At 41.9% G+C, this 20955-nt stretch overlaps 2 protein-coding genes across 3 annotated transcripts in view; one reads left to right on the top strand and one right to left on the bottom strand.

The window, feature by feature from the left end:
* The window catches only part of Rprd1b (regulation of nuclear pre-mRNA domain containing 1B), a 78643-nt gene extending 58262 nt beyond the window's left edge, over nt 1–20381 (bottom strand). For both annotated transcript variants that reach the window (XM_075962853.1, XM_075962852.1), the window contains exons 1-4: nt 20084–20381; nt 13102–13231; nt 6242–6375; nt 1020–1132 (exon numbers count right to left, since the gene is read on the bottom strand). In XM_075962853.1, the coding sequence (XP_075818968.1) occupies nt 1020–1132; nt 6242–6375; nt 13102–13231; nt 20084–20234 (528 nt within the window). In that variant the 5' untranslated portion in view covers nt 20235–20381. The remainder of the gene's footprint in view (nt 1–1019; nt 1133–6241; nt 6376–13101; nt 13232–20083) is intronic.
* The window catches only part of Tti1 (TELO2 interacting protein 1), a 47003-nt gene continuing 46266 nt past the window's right edge, over nt 20219–20955 (top strand). Inside the window, exon 1 of the mRNA XM_075962851.1 lies at nt 20219–20737. Coding sequence (XP_075818966.1) covers nt 20233–20737 — 505 coding nt within the window. The 5' untranslated portion in view covers nt 20219–20232. The remainder of the gene's footprint in view (nt 20738–20955) is intronic.

The raw sequence follows: 20955 nt of genomic DNA, 5'->3' as shown, positions 1-20955 counted from the left end.
CCTCCCCTTTAAAGTTTTTAGATGCAAAGATATGACCTACTATTGCTATTATCTAATCCTGTCTAATCCGTGGCTTTAACATCACACAACACACACATACTTCCTAGTTATCTATGTCCTGACCATGTCCATGCAGAAATGCAGAATACAGTTAAGATGAGGCAGTCACATTCAACAAACAGGACATGGACAGCCAAGTATGGTGGCATGCACTTGTCATTCCAGGACCAGGGAAGCTGAGGAAGGAACATTGATTTTTTTTTTTTTTTAAAGGGCCTCACTATATAGCCAGGATGGCCTCAAACTCATGGTTCTCGTGCCTCGGACTCCCTAGAGCTAGTTTTACAGGTGTAATCTGCTATAACAGGAAAACATCAAGTTTAAGGTCAGCTAGCATTACACAGTAAGACTTTTATCTCAAAACATTAAAAACAAAACAAACAAAAAAAGGGACATGAACTCTGAATTATGACAGATCTGAATTCAAATTAAGATACTTGGCAAATTACTTAAATACTATTTAATCTGTTTTTGGCGGCTTATTGTTTTGATGATAAACAGATGAACCAGATCAAACTTGTTTCATAAGGGGTTATCTAAGGCAAATGCATCCTTAAATACTAACTCCCTGTTGCAATACTTATAACAGAGGCTATAGTGAAGCAAATTTATTATCGGCAGTTACAAGACTGTCCTTAGATAGTAGTAAGTTGTTTGCTTATAAACAAGAATGCTATTAGCAAAAGGCACAGCAAAGTGCTTCAAAACATCTTTATCATACCATATAAATCTGCTTTTAAAGAATATTTTTCACTTTTAGAAGATAAAACCAATTCCAAACACTTTATAAAACATAAACCCATTGTAAAGTCATGGTATAAAGTCAGATGTCTGGTGAGCTGTGTCTGGGTGGGCTATTGTAGCTGCTGCCCTTTGACAAGCCACACTACTGATAACAAGCGCCACCTCGTGGTCATGATCTTCAATTAGAGGTCACCTGGAGTCACTGGGTCACATACCAAGAGGGGGCCTGCAGAAGGATCTTGGGGAGAGTAACTTCCGGGGTAGTCATCATCCTCCTCCTCTTGTATCTGCTGAAAAGTTCTTTTCAGAGACTTCTTCTCTTCTGTTGCTAGGAAAATACATGACAGATGTGAGCTGCGTGACCTGCATAAGCATCCAGTGCCCTGTTAAATGACTACAGGTAAAACTGGGACAGGGTGGGGTGTTCAGTTTCAGAGATGGCTTCATGCTAACTTTCTTGCTAGTTCTTTTAAATTGGTGCAATTCCTTATGTTACTGAAGAGACAAAAAAGTTCCCAGTCTGTCATCTCAGATCTATTCTTTGAATCCAAGAAACTACTACTGGAAAGTGGCTAAAACTGGTATGTCCCAAGCTACCATAGTTAGAACCTTCCTTCCTTCAAAAGAAGTAAACAGTAAAATGGTAAGAAGCATGAGGCAATACATTGAAATAAACCGACTTGTATGGGAGGCGGGGAGAGACAGAGAACACAGTGCACATGAAACAGTTTTATGCTTTTCAAAACTCATTTTAGAAAATAAATAGGAGGAACAAATTCACCAATAAAACTATCAAAGATTTCAAGTACAAATACCCTTTCAACTCTTTCTTTAAGACCAGAATAAACCTAATTTTACTGTAAAATAAAAACCAACTATTACTGAGAAACATGATTGATACTACTGGAAGAAATTACTTAAGTTTCTAGAATTAACTACTTTTGAAGCTGGCAAGTTACATTCTTTATTATCTGTCCCCTGTGCTTTTACATGATTATGATAGATGTGTTAATTCTAAAATCATTCTTATTGCATCATACAGGGCAACACAAAACAAGCACAAACAACTGGGGAAATAAATCTAAATGATAAATCTGCGTTTAAAAGAAATATTGGACACCAAATATGTGCAGAGCATTGCAATGGTTTTCTTTCCTTTCGTCTTTCCAACAACTCTGATAGAACATTCTATTACAAGCAGAAAAAAGACTCAGGGAGGTTAAACAACTCCCTGGCACAACACCCAAGCCCATAAGTCTTTCCACTATACAGAAACAACTAAGCAGAAGTACCTTTATCTGTCAAAGGGGGGGTACCAGGCACCCACCTCGGAACTTGTATGTAACTCACCAGGAAAGTGCACACACACTCACTTAAGTCTTCTCTGTAACCAAGGATGTGGCCCCTATTTTCTATCTTACACATTTATTAGTTATGTTAGACAGAAAGACCAGTCAAGAGTATGTATTGCATTTTTTTTCTTATAGTTTTGTTTTATGGATGGAAGTGAGAAAATAGCTGGCCACATTTATGATAAAGGCCGTCCCTGTTTCACATAACGCTACTATGGAGAACAGCTCTCACAGTTTAGTGAAATGACACCAGTTCCCGGCAGCACACTTCGCGTCTCACGGCCAGGTGTATTAACTGAATACTGGGATGAAGTGATTTTTCTAATAGTTCAGTCTCCAAACCACAATTGATAACCAATCACTTCCTTTTCGCAATGTCTGTCAGTGATAGCCACTGTGCACTGGATCCTCAGCCCACAAGGACAGGGGAGTGGAATACTGTGTCATCCCATTCGACAGATACATATCCCATTTCATAAAAATTCCAAGTAGAGAATTGACCATAAAAATCAAAGTACAACAAAGAAGCTGCAACTAAAGCCGTGGTGGAACTGAATCTGAATAGCACTAAGCGGAGCTAAGAAGTAAGTACCTGACTAAGGGCGATGCTGCACAGAGGGGCCTGGTGATGCAGTGAGGCTAACGCTGCACAGAGGGGCCTGGTGAAGCTGTAAGGCTAACGCTGCACAGAGGGGCCTGGTGAAGCTGTAAGGCTAACACTGCACAGAGGGGCCTGGTGATGCGGTGAGGCTAATGCTGCACAGAGGGCCTGGTGATGCTGTAAGGCTAACGCTGCACAGAGGGGCCTGGTGAAGCTGTAAGGCTAACGCTGCACAGAGGGGCCTGGTGAAGCTGTAAGGCTAACGCTGCACAGAGGGGCCTGGTGAAGCTGTAAGGCTAACGCTGCACAGAGGGGCCTGGTGAAGCTGTGAGGCTAACGCTGCACAGAGGGGCCTGGTGATGCGGTGAGGCTAATGCTGCACAGAGGGGCTTGGTGATACCAACTTAGCAGCAAAAAATAAAGAAAGGATGATGGTGGAAGAAGTGACTCCACAAAAACACTTCACACTAAAGCAACTTTCAGGATGTGTCTAGTGATAAACACCTGCAGCCTCAGCTGAGCAGAGGCAGAGACAGGTATGGAAGAGTTCAAGGCCAGCCAGGACTACACAGCACAACCCTGACTCAAAATAAAGTAAAAAGGGAAAGGGAGAGGCAGGGAGAGGAGCAGAGAAAAATGTAGAGCTCAATAAAAATCAATAAAATTAAAGAAAAAAAAAGAAAGCTTCCTCCTTCACATATTGCTGCGTTAGTGATACTCTGTCAAATTAAATAACAAAGCTACTATAAAACAAATACTTAGAAACTATAAACAAAATAAATCTTCCTTTCCTAAAAAAAAAAAAAAAAAAGTAAAAAGGCCAGAGGATGTTAACTCACTGACAGGACACTTACCTGACACACATGAAGTCCCCTGTCTAATACCCAGCCTTCAAAAAAATATTAAAATTAAAAAGAAAAATCCCCAGTTTTAAAACACTGAAAGAGAGACTGTTCAAACTATTTTTGATACACTTGTTGCAATGAAAGTTACTTTGTTTCAATATTTCTACTTTCTGTTTTACTCTAGTTCTAAGAATGAAATTTAGGGTCTTACCCTTGTAGGCAGGCCCTCTGTTGTTAAGTTTCATCATGGACAATGGTCTATTGAGACAGGGTTTTCTTTTGTTTTGTTTTTTCAAGGCAGAGTTTCTCTGTGTAGCTTTGGAGTCTGTCCTGTACGTCACTCTTAAAGAAAAGGCTGGCCTCGAATTCACAGACATCTACCTGCCTCTGCCTCCTGGGTGCTGGGATTAAAGGTGTGCACCACCACCGCCTGGCTGAGACAGGGTCTTGTTATGCAGCTCAAGCTGTCTTCAAATTCCTGTGTAGCCCAGGCTGGTATTAAACTAGCAATTCTCCTGCCTCTGTCTCCTGAGTCGTGGGACTGCAGGAATGTGCCACTGTGCCTAGAAAAAGCCACCGGTAGTTCTACTATCTTTTTCTTTACTCTATACATTTGTAGTCAGTGTTTTAACTGATAAAAAAGGGGCAGAGAACTGCAATTTTCTACATGGATCATTAAATTCTTTTTGCACAGTTTTGATTTACATGATCATTTTATAGTCTTGCAAAGCAAAGATGATATATTGTTAAGTGGAAAACCCACTAGCATATGGTTTACATATGAAATATCCAATAGTACTCAGTGAACAGTAGCTGCTTAATGTGTGGCATGTGGTATGACCCACACACACTCAGCCACTACAGCATAAAAGTGCCATGTGAAAGGAGTGGCCACCAGAATATGAATATAAGATCAAAATAAAATTTTTAAATAAAATATGAATATAAAATTGACACTACTGTGGCCCTGAAGAGTTGGCTCAATGGTTAAGAGCACTGGCTGTTCTTGCAGAGGACCCAAGTTCTGTTTCCTTTATCTACATGACAGTTTACAGCTGTCTCTAACTCCAATTTATACATACATAATTAAAAATTTAGTAAATAAAAATAAACAAAAAACTTTTAAAAAGTTCCAAAAGAAAGTAAAGGCAAACTCTATGAGTTGCCCAAATATAATGAATTACCCATGAATCAATACTGCAATGTGAACAACTATTCAAATTTGGAAATGAGCCTCTGGGGAAGTCAAGGGTGTTTGAAAGGAAGGTAATAAACGACTTTGATCATCCGGCTCCGGAGAACACAGGAGTGAGCTGCAGGACTTACATACCCAGGGAGCTGTTGAGTGTCTGTCTTTACAGGATGAAGGGGAAGGGAAAGTCTTTAGACAACTGACAGTAGCACACGTCACTGCTAGCCTGGAAAAAAGCCAACTCCAAAGGAGTCATTCCCAACACTGCCATAATGCTGCCACTGCTGGAACCCAAGGCAGAAAACAGCTAGCTTTTCAGAAGCAAGTAAAACAACAGTTTTCTAAGTAAAACAGTAATGGCACAAAGCCTGAAAGCACTTTCTTAGAAAGTCTCTTTCAGTGTACTGTAAGGTACATGGTAATTTTAGAGCTGAAAGAGACTGTAGAGCACACAGGTAACGGGCTGAAGACATGTTATCGTCACTCATGCTGATCCTGAGAGGTCCGACAGCAGAGGTGTGTGCACAGGACCAGAGAACAAGGCGGGGACGGCTACACGGGGGCCAGGGTGGCATTCTTGGGGAATACACTGCCACAAGTGAAAGGGGTGCAAAGATGTGTTGTGAAAAACTACAGCAGATGCAGAAAAGCAGCCAGCAAAGAGTCCAGAGGGACACTTGGAAACTCAGCCTGCCCAAGAACCAGGAGCATCGTGAGGGCACGGACTAAAGAATCTCCAAGTGGACTAGTCACATCAGAAGGCCTCCTTAATATGGTGAGAACTGACTTGATCATTAGCAGTAAGTGTAAATGGAGTCAGATCAAAGCGACAGCTTAGGAGCTGGTGATGCCAACTAGAAGTAACATATAACTAACCAGAGACGGAAAAACCAAACATTTCAATTTATTCTTTAAAGAAAAAATAACATGGGCTCTTAAGAATTTTAAAATTCACATACATACTTCCCAAGGATACCCTAGGCTCAGTAAAGATCAAAATCAATATAGACAATAAGTTGGCAATCATAAAAGGATAGAAAACCAGATTTATTATTAATAAAGTCAAGTTCTAAAAGGGCAAGGGAATGATATAAGGCTCTGCTTTGGACAATGTCATGGCCAGGGCGAGGTATTTCTTAGTCAACCACAATTCTAAAGAAGTTGGTTGTTCCTTTCCCTGTGTGAGGACAGTTCCTGAAGAAGCAAGAAGGGCCAAAAACCCACACAGGAAGTGAGGGAGTGAGAACATGGCAGCATGAGCACAAGAACCAGGCCTGCCCACTGCGAGCTCTGTCTAAATTCTCACCATCACTCAGCATCATCTCGCTCTGAAGAGTCAGAAGTGGCTGATGGACCACAGCAGCCACAACAGCCCCCATTGCAGCTTTTCATGTGGGACTGGGAGTAGCAAAGACCAAGAGCTGTAAACATGTGGTGATGTTTCTACCTTTGGGGGGAGGGCTCTTGGAGTCCTCCATAGACAGCTTCAGCTGCTGTATGAACTCGCCGCCATACACACTTCGTTCTTGCCAGATGTTCAGCAATCTTTCTAAAGGTTTTTTACAGCCTTCATCTGCCTCTCTGCCCAGAAAAGATGAAAAGATATATATATATAAGCTTAAGTTTTTGTTTTTAATTAGGACAGATCCATTTAAAAAAAAAAAAAAACAACAACTGCCAAAATGATTTATATACTTAAAACAAGAATGCAGTACACCCTGTACTAATTGGAGTCCCAAATCTTGACAGAAACTGCATTCCTCCCATGGTGAGTGGGGAAGAGGCATCCCATAACCCAAGGAATCTTTTTTCCCCTTAGAAATGTGGGGGAATAGGAAAAAAACCCTATATGACTGGTTTTAACAGACAGAAAACAAAATTGATCATATCAATTGCGACAACTTGCCTTTTCAGAAGATGTCAATTTAAATTAAGTCCTAGGCATATACTGGAAATTAAAATTAGCCAAACCTTTAAGATGTTAAAGGCACAAATGTTTAAATACACTACATTAACACACCAACACCTCTACATGCATACATATCTGCTAAAAATGTCTCAACATTACCTACTGCATAATGACTTTAACACTGGCTGAGCCTGAGTCCCGTGTTCACACATCTATATCTAATGGATAATCCTAGAACACACTGGAAATAATTTTTAATCTATATCTGAAAGGAAAAAGTTAGGTAATCTTTTCCTGGTAAGTTGCTCTTAAAACAGAATACAGCCGACACAGTTAACCTCTTACCTACTCAATGTGTGAGATGGCAGCAAACAAGCAGAGACTTTCTCAGGACACCCAGGCCTCCCCGCCTGCCACCTATGGGCTCCTGAGCACTCTGTTCAGTGAAAATGCATAAACACCAGCATCTTAACACCGAGCACCTTAAGAAGGGTTCACAAGATGGCTCAGCAAGTAAATATGCTTGTCTCTAAGTCTGACAACCTGATTTCCATACCCAGGACCACATAGTAAAAAAAAAGAGAACCAATTCAGGCAAGTTTTCCTGTCTCCCATGAGTGAGTCCTGTCTCTCCAAATAAATTAAACTAAAATGTAACTATTAAAAAAGGGAGACCTTGGGTTGGAGATGTAGCTCAGTTGAAGTGTTTGTCTAGCTCTGGGTTCAATCCCCAACACAGCAAAAGCAAAGTATGGTTGGTAACGTCTGTGATCCCAGCACTGGGGAGGTGAAGATAAGAGAATCAGAAGTTCAAGGTCATCCATCCACAACTACACAGTAAATCTGAGGCCAGACTCAGATATATGAGATTATGCCAAAAGGGGGAGGGGGAAAGACCTCCCCATCTTAGGAGCAAAGCCAAATGTCTTCGCTAAGAACGTCAAGAATGGCAAATTCAACTGTGATGGAATTCTACCCACCCTCAGCACTGGCAGCAATGACAGCACTTCTGCAATGCTATGCTAATACTCAGCCTGGTCAGTAGTAAATTACTACTAGCAAGTCAACTAAGCTGAGATCAAAGTCAGCAAACATATAACCTAATTTTTTATAATTTTTTTTTCAAGTCAGAGGTAAGCACTAGGAAGATAGGGAAATGCTTCTACTACACTTTCAAGAGCTCAGCTATAAGCAAGTTCTCTGGTGTTGATGCTGAGACACTCTTACTTTAACTTCAAAGAATTTGCAGAAATGAGTTACTCTCACCCTTCCTCTGCCAACAACCTGGCCCAAGCAGCAGCCATTCCCAACAGGCTGTCTCCGACTGCCTCATTACTGCTCTTCCAGCTTCCAGCCTTATCTTCCTACAGCTACTCAAATTTGTTTTTGTTTTTTAATACTTTGTTTCTTTTTGTTTTGTGTACATTGGTGCTTTGTCTGCAGATCTGTCTTTATGAGGGCACCGGATACCTTGGAAGAAAAGTACAGATAATCGTGGAATGCCATGTGGGTGCTGGGAATTGAACCTGGGGCCTCTGGAAGAGCAGCCAGTGCTCTTAACCACTGAGCCATCTCTCCAGCCCCAGCCACTCCAATTTTAATAATGTAATTCTAGCTGCTGTGGGAAGACACTTCTTATCAGACAGAATCCTTACAAAGTTCTCAAGGCTTTTTCAACCTCTCCAACCCACTCTGGTCCTCAGGCTTTGAGCCAGGAGCTCTCTGCCCCACCCTCCTCTTCAGCAGCACTTCCCTAGTCCCCACAGGGACGCTCACTTCTTGCCCCACCTTCACTGTCTTCCATATAATGTCTCTCATGTGTTGCACAGAGTAGTTGTTTACTTGTTGCATATAAATGCAATTTCTGGACAGAGGGGCTTGTTTTTCTCCCCATGAGGACCACTTGGCTAAATCAATCTTTTTAGGAATTTTAAAACCTTTTTTGAATTCTATATAAAACACTTGACTTTCAACTTTTCTGCAAAGTCATTCAAGTCACAAATTAACTAAACTAATCGGTTTTGAAATAAGTCGCTCCAGTGAAACAGAAGTCACTTCGGCACCCAAAATCAGATATAGCTAGAGTAAGAACGCAGTTTGAAAAAAAAAAAGCAGGGGGTAGGAGGGAACACTACCTTTTCAGGTTACACAGATTTCATTTTTAATGGAGAATTTATTTAGAGTACTCATTTGAATTGCTTGTCTAACATGTACCAAGCCAAATTCAATCCCCAACTCTGTATAAACTGGGCATGGTGATGCTTGCCTGTAACCCCAGAATTCAAGGGGTGAAGGAAGGAGGAGCAGTTCAAAGTCATCCCTGGTTACACAAATACTTTGAGGCCACGCTGGGCTACATGAAGACCTGATTCCAAACTAAACAAATAAATAATGTATATATGAGAAATATCTATGCGAAAAAGTAATTTTAAAAATAATTTGCTATTAAACTATGGAAAAGAAAGAAATAATCACCCACACACTGAGTATGTATACTGAATGTTTAAAATATATTTTAATTCTAATTATGAATTCAACCTATGCTCACTTTTCTAATACAGAAGTCCAAAATCAGCCAACTCACAGTGTGGCACAGCGCACACACTGCACTGCTTCTTCAAGTGTCAGCTGGACACCTAAGCTCTGCCAAGTGAGCCTCAGAGACCTTCCTTCCTGTGCTTCAAGGGTAGTTCTTTGAATGCAGATATACTTCTCATGTGTGTGCTGATGTGCATATTTGTTTGTAATTTGTACATTAGTCTGATCCCCTACATAACAAGCTGTGGCAGACCCAGCAGAAGTGGAATCCTTTCTTATAAAATGTCAGCTCTTCCCACAGTACCTTATGCAAAGTTGTAACAGAAAATTCCCTCATAATTGTTCAGAAAAGAATGAATGGGGCTGGAAAAGTGGCCGAGCAGTTAAGAACACTTAGTTATAACAATCTCCAACTCTAGTTCCAGGGAGAATCTGCTGCTTTTGGCCACCATAAGCACCTGAATTCATGTGCACATGCACCCCCGCAGACACACAAACACACAAACGAAAAGTAAAACTGAAGAAAAAGAATTAAGCACTCAGGGGGCAGAGGCAGGAGGATCTCTGAGTTCAAGACCAGCCAGGTCTACAGAATGAGTTCCAGGAGAGCCAGGGCTAAGCAGAGAAACCCTGTCTCAGAAACTCAGGCTTTCTTGCCCTTCACAACCCATTCTCCACACAAATCTTTTATGTGTGTGCAAGTAATTTGAGTCCACGTGTGTATATGTGTTCACATGTGTGTGTATATGCACACAGAGGCTCAGGGTTGGCATTGGGTGCTTTCCTCAATTATTTCCACCTTATATACCGAGACAGAATCAATTGTACCCAGAGCTTGCCAATTCAGCTAGTTTGGCTTTTACCATCTGAGTCGTCTATTCAACATAATACAAGCCTTTAAAAATTTTTTAAAATTTCGCTACACTGTAATGAGAAGATGTATACATACTGCTTTATCATACATTAGAGTGATTGAATAAAAAGAGAAACATCTCCTAATGTACTGACCCCCCTTTTCTTAAGTACAAAAGTGATCACTCATTATTTAACAAACTTAAATTTTCCATGAGCTTTCAGTGGCAGCACTATGAACAAATGGATTGACAGGGCAAAAATTCTAGATATATGCTTAGGTTTCTTTTTCTCTTTAACTTTACCTGGGCTTTAGATATCTCTCTTCCCTTTTTAAATTTTTTTTATTTTTGGAAATTATAATAGAATTATATCATTTTGCTTCCCTCTCTCAAAAGCCTCTCATATACCCACTCCAACTCCCTTTCAAATTCATGGCCTCTTTTTAGCTGTTACACACATATATGCATGAACAGGAGCTTTAAAAAAGGATATTTTACAATGTCTATGAGAATTGTTTCATTCCCTGGCTTACAATTCTTGACTGACATCCTATCAGAACAGACTCTCAGGGAATATGTCACTGGTCCTTTTCTACCTCTCTCTGATTTCATCTGGGGCTACATCTGACTTTGCTTACCATATCCAACTACACTGGCTTCACTGTTCCTCTTAAGATGCCATGATTATTTCTACCTTAGGTTCTCAAATATCACTTCCTTACCCACAATTGGCCTAAAGGAGATCCCACCCTAGAGCACTATTCTATTTGACTGTTTGACTGTGTGGTGTTCACTTCACTATCCTTGCCTGCCTTCTTCCCTGATAGTCCCCAAGCTCTGGATCAGCATGAGACATATAAACAACACTCATACATGTTAAATAATAAATGTGTAAACTTTAAAGAAAACAGGGTACTTGTAACCATAACATGTTCATAATCTGGTTAGTTAAACTGTTACTCAAATCAAATCTACCCTATGAACCTAGTGCTTTCTCTGAATTCAAAGATTTTTTTTGCTTAAGAATAAAAGCATCATAAAAATATTGCTAATCAATTTGAGGATTAATGGGTCAGTCACCTTTGATCACCAAGTGGCCGCAGCAGAAGTACACCATGAGCATATACTAAATTACTTTTGGTTGATAATGCCCATAGCATTAAAGTAGCTATTGTACTTTCTATTCTAATGGTGGAGGGAAGGAGAGAAGCCCAAACACATGGTACAAACTGGACCTTCGACAGCTGGAATAAAGACAGGAGCTGGGAAAGACAGGTAAAATGTGCAGTTGTTCTCCCTATGCCTCCTGTTTCCATTTCTTTGTGACAAGATCTCACTACATACCCCAGGCTGGCCTCTGAAGGCTGGAATTACAGGAGTGTACTGCTATACCTGGCTTCTGTACAGTTTAAGATGTGTCCACACACTAAACAGGCCCTCTGAATCTTGGTACCTACCTTTTAGTCCTTTCTACTTGTCCTTTTCTAATTTAAGTCAGTAAAAATTATCATTCTTAAGTAAAAATGTTAGTTTACTACTTGTAGTAAACCAGATCTTTTCCCCAATTAGTCACTATTATCCTAATTCAATCAACAAATATTCACTAAATTCCTGCTCAGCACCAGGACAGACGCCAGTGCTGCTAGGTCTTGCAATGCCCCGTGAAAGGCTATGTAAATGCATTTCCTGAACTGGAGGCTGTGCACTTGGCACTATAAGGTGTGCAGCCCGAGAGCTGGGAAAGGAAAGAGCCCTTCCCTACTGGAAGTGTAGTGCATGAAAACGACTGAGTACAATGTAAACCAGGTCTCAGAGAACCTCTCCTCCTACTAAGAGTCACAATAACTAAGAGATAAGAGGTTTCTGTGCCTTTTAACTAGGTAAGAAACTTGGGCTAAAAAACTTATTTACACACCCAAGGCCACTCACAGGATGTTTGAGACAGAGCAGTATCTAAGGTACCGAACTAAGTCTTATCAAAACAATACATCCCCGCCTCCAATTGCAGATAGGTGCTCCAGTGGCCTACTTTAAGTTTATCAGCAGTTTGAAGATTGAGTAATTTTCTTCAAGTTAATATATACATCCTGTTACTTCCTGTCTTTGTTCATCAGAAGCCAGTATGACAGGTACAAGTAAAAAACTTTCCAGTCTTAGCTAGATGTGTTTTTAAAATATTGAATTCCTAATTGTATTCCTTTGAACATTTCAAATCCTTCAAGGAATACAGACAAACTCACATTTAAGACCTCTCAGATTCTCTCACATTCTTAGACCCCAGAACATTCTTTGTTTAACCCACTAGTCTCATTTTCACTCTTCTTGGTTTCTTTTTGTAAAGATCTGTGTATTCTTTGTGCATACTTACAAACACAACAGTCTACCAAATAAACAAAAAGCACGATTTTCCTCCTGGGAACCTAACTCACACCCACAACAAGACGTGAAAATGAGCACAAGAGATGTAAAGTTTGAACCGGTGTGAGCTCCCTGACTCCGCCACAGTTCAGCATGTTCTACAATTCAAGTAGCAGACTTACTACAACCCGGCTCAAGCATCCACTTTTCCACACTTACAATGACTGTTTTTGTAGTGACAGTAATGACAACTATTTTAGCAAACTAGAAATTGAGAAGGAAATAAAGAAGTCTTGGTAACCAATTTCTGCTACTGAGGAGACATTACTAAAAGGCTCCTTCATACTACTAGCTCTGGTTTTGATCATAAGCTAAAGAGACAACTCAGCCATGGAAAACATACTCAAGGAAGAAATCCAGTAGGTGAATTCGGGGGGGGGGAGTTTTTGGTACCAGAATCAATCTCTTTAGTGTTTCAAAATGTTTACAGTCTGAGATGATAGTTAAGGGCTCAGACAAACATAAAACCATAATTTGCCCTTCACAACACTCTGTAAAGTACAAAGTTGTCAATTTACAAAGGATATCACAAAAACAACAAAACAAAAAGGTGCAAAATTTAAAAGCCCCCCCAAATAGAAAACATACCTGGCAACGTGAGAAAAAGCATCCACAAGGACAGATTCAAATTCTCTCGTGAACTCAGGTCCTTTCCTTTTACTGTTTTGGATGACATCATTTGCTAAGTAGAGAAAAGTAAGCTTCCTATTTGATTTGGCTGGAAAAAAAAAAGAAAAAGAAGAAAGAACAATTTAACTTATACCAAAGAATTCTAATTAATAATTTTTAGGATATTCCTAAAGAACATTACGGATGAGAAGACGGTTCAGCAAGTAAGGCACTTGTCACACAAACATGAGGACTGGAATTTGGTCCCCCACACCCAAGTAAAATGCCAGGTGGAGGTGGGTCTCTGGGGCTGGCGGCTAGTTAGCCTAACTGAGGAGCTCTGGGTTTAAGTGTGTGATCCTACCCTGTTATATAAGGTGGATAGTGATTACGGGGGACACATCAACCTCTGGCCTTCACTTACATACCCACTTGCACACAAAAAGAACACTAAGGTAAGTGCTACCTCTCAGAGTCAAGTAAATGTCTGAATAAAACAATGAATGGGGTAATATAAAGGAACTCATTGAAGTCTCTAACATGTACATCTGGGAATACAATTTTGAGAGAAGAATGAAAAACAACAGCTTCATTTTTGTGTTACTTTAACCAGAATAATTGACAGCAAAACAATAATTCAAGGAAAATTCTTAAAGACAAGCTGTCAATCTTAATGCTAAAACCAAGGTGTCATTCACTGTACTGCGAGGACATCTACTTCGAATATAACCTTCATTACCATGCGTTCTAGAGTGAAACACTGAGTTAGGATTCAACTTTGAAAGATAATCTTGTAACTGATGCTCTCAACTGAGACTCTTTCTTTGAGATACCAATAACACTGACTCTCCAGTCCAGATGATTCTCTAGATATACCAACCAATGTTTATCTCAAATACAAACATGCATAAATGCCGTATTATTGTTGGAAATTTACACACATCTCAAATCTGAATATGCAAAATGATGGCTCCCACAAAAAATATAATTTTTCTCTGTTACACATACAAAATGTACTATTTTCTATTACTTTATATGGTATCATATATTAAACCATAAAAGCTTCATGTAATATACCTGAGTTACAGCTGCTTGGGGGCGCATTACTGAATTTTCTGGCTTCTATGCACATAAGTTCTCAACCCTAAAGTTATATCACTACCAATTTTGGTCCCAGTTTTCTTTTTAAAGAAACAAATATGAATATAATAAGATGTTTCAAAACACTAAGTTTTCTTTATAGTTAAAGAGAAAAATCTAGCAGTATTTATGCCAACTTTTTCACAACTGTGTATCGAGTCCTTACTCCACTGCTCTCCAAGAACACTTTTGAAAAGTACAGCAGGCAGAAGATCTGATATCTTAAAATCAATTACAGAGAAAGCCAAATAAAAAACAGGGTTTGAAAAGCACATTATAGTTGGTCTGTTTGTTTTCTTAAGACAGTCTTAATATGTCTGGTTGCACATTACAGTTTAAACTATACCCTAAAACACTCACAGAATTAGACAGGGAGATACTGAACTACATCAGCCATCTAGTAGCAACCCAATTTAGATAAGTTAATTATCTTAATTAACTTGAGGAGACTGTGGGAAACCTATACCTGTTATAATGATTATTCAAAAGCAAAACAAAGCCAGGCATATTGAATAGTGCATGCCGTTAGTCCCAGTACTGGGAAGACAGAGGCAGGAAAATCTCCACCAGTTTGAGGCCAGCTTGGTCTACCTAGAGCTAGCAAGTTCCAAAGCAGTCAGTCAGAGCTACATACTGAGACTGTTTTGAAAATAAAAAAGGGGGGGGGGGGTGTCAAAACAAAAGTATCAATAGTGACCTGGGTGTGGTGATGGCTCACATCTTTAATCCCAGCACAGAGGCAGGTGGATCTCTGGGAGTTCAAAGCCAGCTTAGTCTACAGAGTGAGTTCCAGGACAGCCAAAGATACACAGAGAAACTGTGTCTCAAAGAAACAAAAAGTATCAATACTTAATACAGTGTCTTACTGTTGTTACAAAGATGGGATTATCTCCTTTTCCAGGGCCTAATAAGTGTAGTTTTCATCTCCATCAAATAAAAAAAATTTTTTTTGCAATAGAAGGAGACCATTACAAAAATTCACAACCAATCAAAATGCAGTTGCAGAGCCAGTCTCAATGAATACATCTACAAAACAAACAAAAAAACCAAAACAAAAAAAACCTGCACCTAAGGCTCACAGATCAGGAGAGGGGGTCAGAGGCTACACCAGTAAAGTCTCACCAACATGACTGCCTAAACTTAAAAACTGAACAAGGACAACAGCAGACATGCTAACACGGACGGACAGAGGAAAGACCCTGAGGTCTCAACCCTACACAAAGAACTACAGGCAACAAGGAATGCTGAGAGAGAGAGAAACAGTCTTTCTTAGTGAAGAAAAGAACACACCAATTGGTCAGCCCTGAAAACATACATATGAGTAACATTACACAGACAGAGCACATTATATTCAGCAATATATATCTATATACATATAGGTATGTAATAACAATTTATTTAAAAAGCGGCTGTTTGGTGTGGCACATGCCTTTAAATCCAGCTCTCAGGAGACAGAGGCAGGCAGATCTGTGACTTCTACAAAGGGAATTCTAGGATAGCCAGAGCTGTTGCACAAAGAAACCCTGTCTCGATAAACAAAACAAAACAAAAAAGAGGCTATAAATTTGAAAGAGAACAAGAGGTATATAGAACAGTTTGTAGGGAGGAAAAAGAAGGGGAAAATGATGTGATTATAACTTCAAAAAAATTAAAGAAGTAATTTTAAAATTTAAAATGATGCAATTAAAATGTCATACAAATGAAAGTCAAATCAATAGTGAGAACAGGAAGGAGGAATATAGCACTCTACTTAAACATATTAAAGTTCTCAGTTCTGATAAGCATCTAATTATGTAACCCAAAACTCAGTGTATATGCTTTGGTCACTCAGATCAGCTTTTACTTTTATAATTTTTTAAGAAACAAAAACGAACCATTATTTTGATTTAAGAGGGGGAAAAAAATCACTCCTACTGCTGGGTATGACTTATGCCTTTGATCACAGCAGTTGGGAAGCAGAGGAAGGCAGATCTCTGTGAATTCCCAGCCATGCAGGGCTACCTAGTGAGACCCTATCTCAAAAAACAGCAGACTTGCTACTCTTCCACAGGGCCGGAGTTTGGTTCCCAGAACCCACTTGGCAGCTCAAACTGTCTAACTACAGTTCCAGGGGACTCAATGCCTTCTTCTAGTCTAAATCACACTGGGAATCCTAGAAGAGCAGTACAAGTACCCTGTGTGTAGTAGTACTGTGACACAGCCAGACAGAGCACACATACCCTGCTACTCCAACTCTGGGGGATAATACGACAAAATATATCTTCCCACCTCCTACCAACACTGATTCCAAACCAGGAGAACTAGTTGCTGAGTTAAGATTAAAGGACTGGCTAACCAAAAAAATTTTGATGTGTAGAGAAAGGCTACAAACTACTCTGGAAAAAAGGAACTATTTATTTACATTGTGGTCACAATTAAAACAAAACATAAGGCGGGGTGGTGGTGGTAGCACATGGCACATACATGCCTTTAATCCCAGCACTTGGGAGGCAGAGGCAGGCAGATCTCTGTGAGTTTGAGACCAGCCTGGTCTACAAGAGCTAGTTCCAGGACAGGCTCCAAAGCTACAGAGAAACCCTGTCTTGAAAAACTAAGACTAAAATAAAAAAAATAAAAAATAATTCCTCTTGGTCAGGTGTAGTGGCACACACACCTTTAATCCTAGCATTTGGGACGCAAAGACAAGCAAGCCTCTGGGAGTTTGAAGCCAGCCTGGTCAACATAGCACATTTCAGGCCAGCAAGGGCTAAATAGTGAGAGGGGAAAAATTACTTTTTCTGTTTCAAAAAAAAAAAATAAAAAGCAAAACAAACCTTTGAAAAGCACTGTAGGCGGCGCACGCCTTTAATCCCAGCACTCTGGGAGGCAGAGGCAGGCGGATCTCTATGAGTTCGAGGCCAGCCTGGTCTAGAAGAGCTAGTTCCAGGACAGGAACCAAAAAGCTACAGAGAAACCCTGTCTCGAAAATAAAAAAATAAAATAAAATAAAGCACTGTAATGCCAAAATATTCCATAAAAGAGAGAAGTTCTACTTACAATCTAAAAGGACCAATTAGTAATTCCTAGAAAGTGGACAGAAAATAACATGAAAAACAAAAGCAATTCCTAAGTGAGAGGAATAATTTTTGTAAGACTCATAAGTACTTTGAGGACAACTCAAAGATTGTGGCAATGTCTTGGATGGGGAAGATAACTTCTCCATAAACACAGATGGCCATTTTTAAAAACTCAGGGTGAGCTAGAACACCAGGGGCTAGTCAGTTTCAACATCGGAGCACAAACCCTTCTACTTTAGTATGGGGACATTTTCAGTTCACAGGAGAAACTGGGTAGGAGATGAACACACACCTCAAGGCTTAGGGAAGAGCCGGGCGATGGTGGCACACGCCTTTAATCCCAGCACTCGGGAGGCAGAGGCAGGCGGATCTCTGGGAGTTCGAGACCAGCCTGGTCTACAGAGCTAGTTCCAGGACAGGCTCCAAAGCCAGAGAAACCCCGTCTCGAGAAACCAAAAAAAAAAAAAAAAAAAAAAAAAAAAGGCTTAGGGAAGAACTCTAGTTCTGCAAAATCCAATTTGGCAGCCGTTGGCCATGGACGGCCAGTAAACTGAGCTAATAAAACCGGGGAACTGAACTTCCGTCACATTTACTCACAAGTGTACTCCTTTGTCACCACTTTAAATGGCCACCTTGTGGAAACACTACAGTACTGAGCCGGCTACAGAGAGTTGAATCAGTGCTGTTTAGATCCTTTACTCAACTAGGAAAACCTTATCAGAGGCACAACTACTAAACTAAATTTTTAACCAGGTAACAGACACAATTCTAAGCATATTAGAGGGCCCTGATCAAAAGAAGCCTAGTGAAAACGACATAGCTAAGAACGAAGCAAAGCTAAACGGTGTGATGGGAGGGGAGAGAGTATTCAATCCAAGAAAGCTGGCTGCGCTCAGACCACCGCCTGCACTCGTTAAGCTCACTGTGGCACCAGGCACTTGAAAAAGCACAAATCTTGATATCAATTCTCCCCGGGCCCACGTCCTAGCTACGGTCCCCTAGACAAGGCACTGGTCTTGTGTATCTATAAAATGGGTAAGAATGCCAGTCTACTCACTACAGAAGACTCTATCAGATAAGATTAGAGATAAAAGAGCTCCAGCAAAGCAAGTCTGCTCTAAAGATGACCAAGAGATTTCACCAAACAGAACTCAGCAGAGGTTACTGGCAGTTTTCTCACGTCTCCACAGATGCCGTAGATATTGGACTGGTACAGCGGACTGGGAACCCCAGGCTCTACTCAACTGCCCCCAAGGGCTGAAGGCATTCCTTTCTCAGTATAGCAAATGCAAACTGGGAGGCTCTGCATGAAGCCTAGAGTCCAGTCTCCTGGGGGAAATAAAAATCCTGGAATTTGGGGTCTGCACAGCCTCATCAGGTCAAAGACCTTGAACGGAATCATTATCCACTTCAGTTTCCTCATCTACAACAAAGGCAGTAGACACGAATGGACAAATGGAATTATTTTCCTCAGCCTCTGCTAAGGAATCCGGAAGTTGAGAGTTAGCTTTGTATGCGCTGTGCCCGCGCTCCACATCAAGGGTAGCAACCTGACGGCAGAGACCACGCTGCACACTGGGCAGGCGACAGTCCACACTCACCACTGCTACTGCAAGTTTGCACTGCGCCTATAGCACGCGAAAATGTTTACTGGATTATCCTGGCTTCTTACCACAACCGGCTTCGTTGAACCCTGGGTTTTCCCCATCTGCAAAGTTCCTACTTCAAAAGGCTTGAGGATTAAAACAACAAAACAACGACAAATAGAACCACCGAGTACCGTGGCACAAGCTGTTAATCCCAGTATGTGGGAGGCAGAAGCAGGAGGATCTCTGAGGCCAGCCTGGTCTACATAGGAAATTCCAGGCCACTGCAGGCTAAAGACTGAGGCCCTGTCCTAAAGCAAAAAACAAAAGCCACCTACATACAGACAGTGGCACATGATAAAGCCACAGCAATATAAATTATCACTATTTCCATTTTCTATAGCAGGGAACATAAAAGACGTTGAGGTTAAGCTGCTGGGGTAAGTGGCAAAGACAGGATTAACTTCCAGATAGATGCCAGAGACAACTTGCTATTGTGTCCAACACAGGGCCTGATAAGTAACAGGCAGGGCTCAATGAACGTCAGAGTCTGAATTCAGTGGCAAGTACAGAAGGCTACCCAATTGACAGGGCTGTTCTGAAGTCTATGGACAGTGACTGACATGGAGTGAAGGCTTTGTAAGTACAGCTTGTGAAAGTGTTACAGATAATACACACACACACACACACACACACACACACACACACACACACAGACACACGGATATCTGAAGAAACATGCCCAATATTACTTAGCTACAAAGTGTTTGCACCAGGTCTCAATGTGGAGCGTCTGGCCAGAGACCGCTGGATCTCATCCCAAATACCCAAAACAGGGTCTGGTGCATAACGTTTCCAGCTCCAAGCACAGCCACGATTTAAAGACAAAACAACAAACAAACAAGAAAACAACAACTGTCGCCAAGTGAGAGGGGAGCCTGAGGAGGAAAGCAGCTTAACAACTTCAAGTCTGGACATTTGAGCCTTTGGAACTGCAGATGAAGATCTTATACCTTCCTGGGCCTCGGTTTCCCTCTCCCAGAAAGGTAATGGCACTGTTTTCAATCTCAGAAGCTCAATCAGGGAGCCAGGCCTGCAAAGCAAGGCTTAACTAAGAAGCTAGAGGGTCTGGGGCGCACACACACACTCATGGGGGAGCCCAGGGGTGCGGGTGATCACCTTTGCGGAGCTCGCGGTGCCACACGGAGACGATGGGTCCTGCGTGCTTGCGGTGGTGGATGAGCCACAGGGACAGGGTCTGCACGCTCTGCTGAGAGTTGCTCAGCTCCGAAAGCTTCTTTTCCAGCGCCGACTCTGAGAAGGAGGACATGGTGGCGACGGCGAGGAGCGGCCTGGGCCGCCCGGTGAGACGGGGAGAGCGAGCGCACTCGGCCCAGGCCTCCCCTGACAGGCTGCAGAGCTCGCCGCCGACTGACAGACAGCTAGGGGGATCAGGCTGGGGGAGGGGACAGGTCTCCGCAGTAACAGCCGCCCGCGCCGCCGCCACAAGATGGCCACTCGACCTCTCACCCCGCCGCCACGGGGTCAAAGGGCAAGGGCCACAGCCGGGCGCCGAGAAGCTTCGGAACCAGAGGAAGACGATCCTTGAGAGAAGGGCAGTCTCTTTGGGCCTCGCTCAGCGGACAATCCCAGGTCCTCGGCCACCAAAAGGCGCTTTAACCGCTCGCGCCCGCGCGCCGGCGCAGTGGGCCCCACCGAAACCCTTTCTCCCGCTCCGGCAGAACCTTTCTGGCGCGGCGCGGCGCGCTACTTATGCGTCACTTCCGGCTAGGTGCAGGAGGCGGGAGAGTGAGGGAAAGACTGGAAGACGAGGTAAGAGTGGCGGGAGCAAGAGGGAGTTCAGCAGCTTAGGAGCGTCCAAAAGCAGATCCTGAGGGGACACTGAGGCAGAAAGCGTGGGACCTGGGTGTGGGAAGGGCCGCGTCGCTCAGGTGGCTGGGCCAGGCCACGCTGTCCCTCCGTGCCTGCTGCACTTACACATAGCCCTCCCCCTCCTGCCCACCCCCGCGCCAGCGCCTCAGGTTCCTTCA

The sequence above is a fragment of the Microtus pennsylvanicus genome, chromosome 2 (assembly GCF_037038515.1).
Source record: "Microtus pennsylvanicus isolate mMicPen1 chromosome 2, mMicPen1.hap1, whole genome shotgun sequence".
NCBI lineage: Eukaryota > Metazoa > Chordata > Mammalia > Rodentia > Cricetidae > Microtus > Microtus pennsylvanicus.
This window is presented reverse-complemented; position numbering and strand designations above follow the sequence as displayed.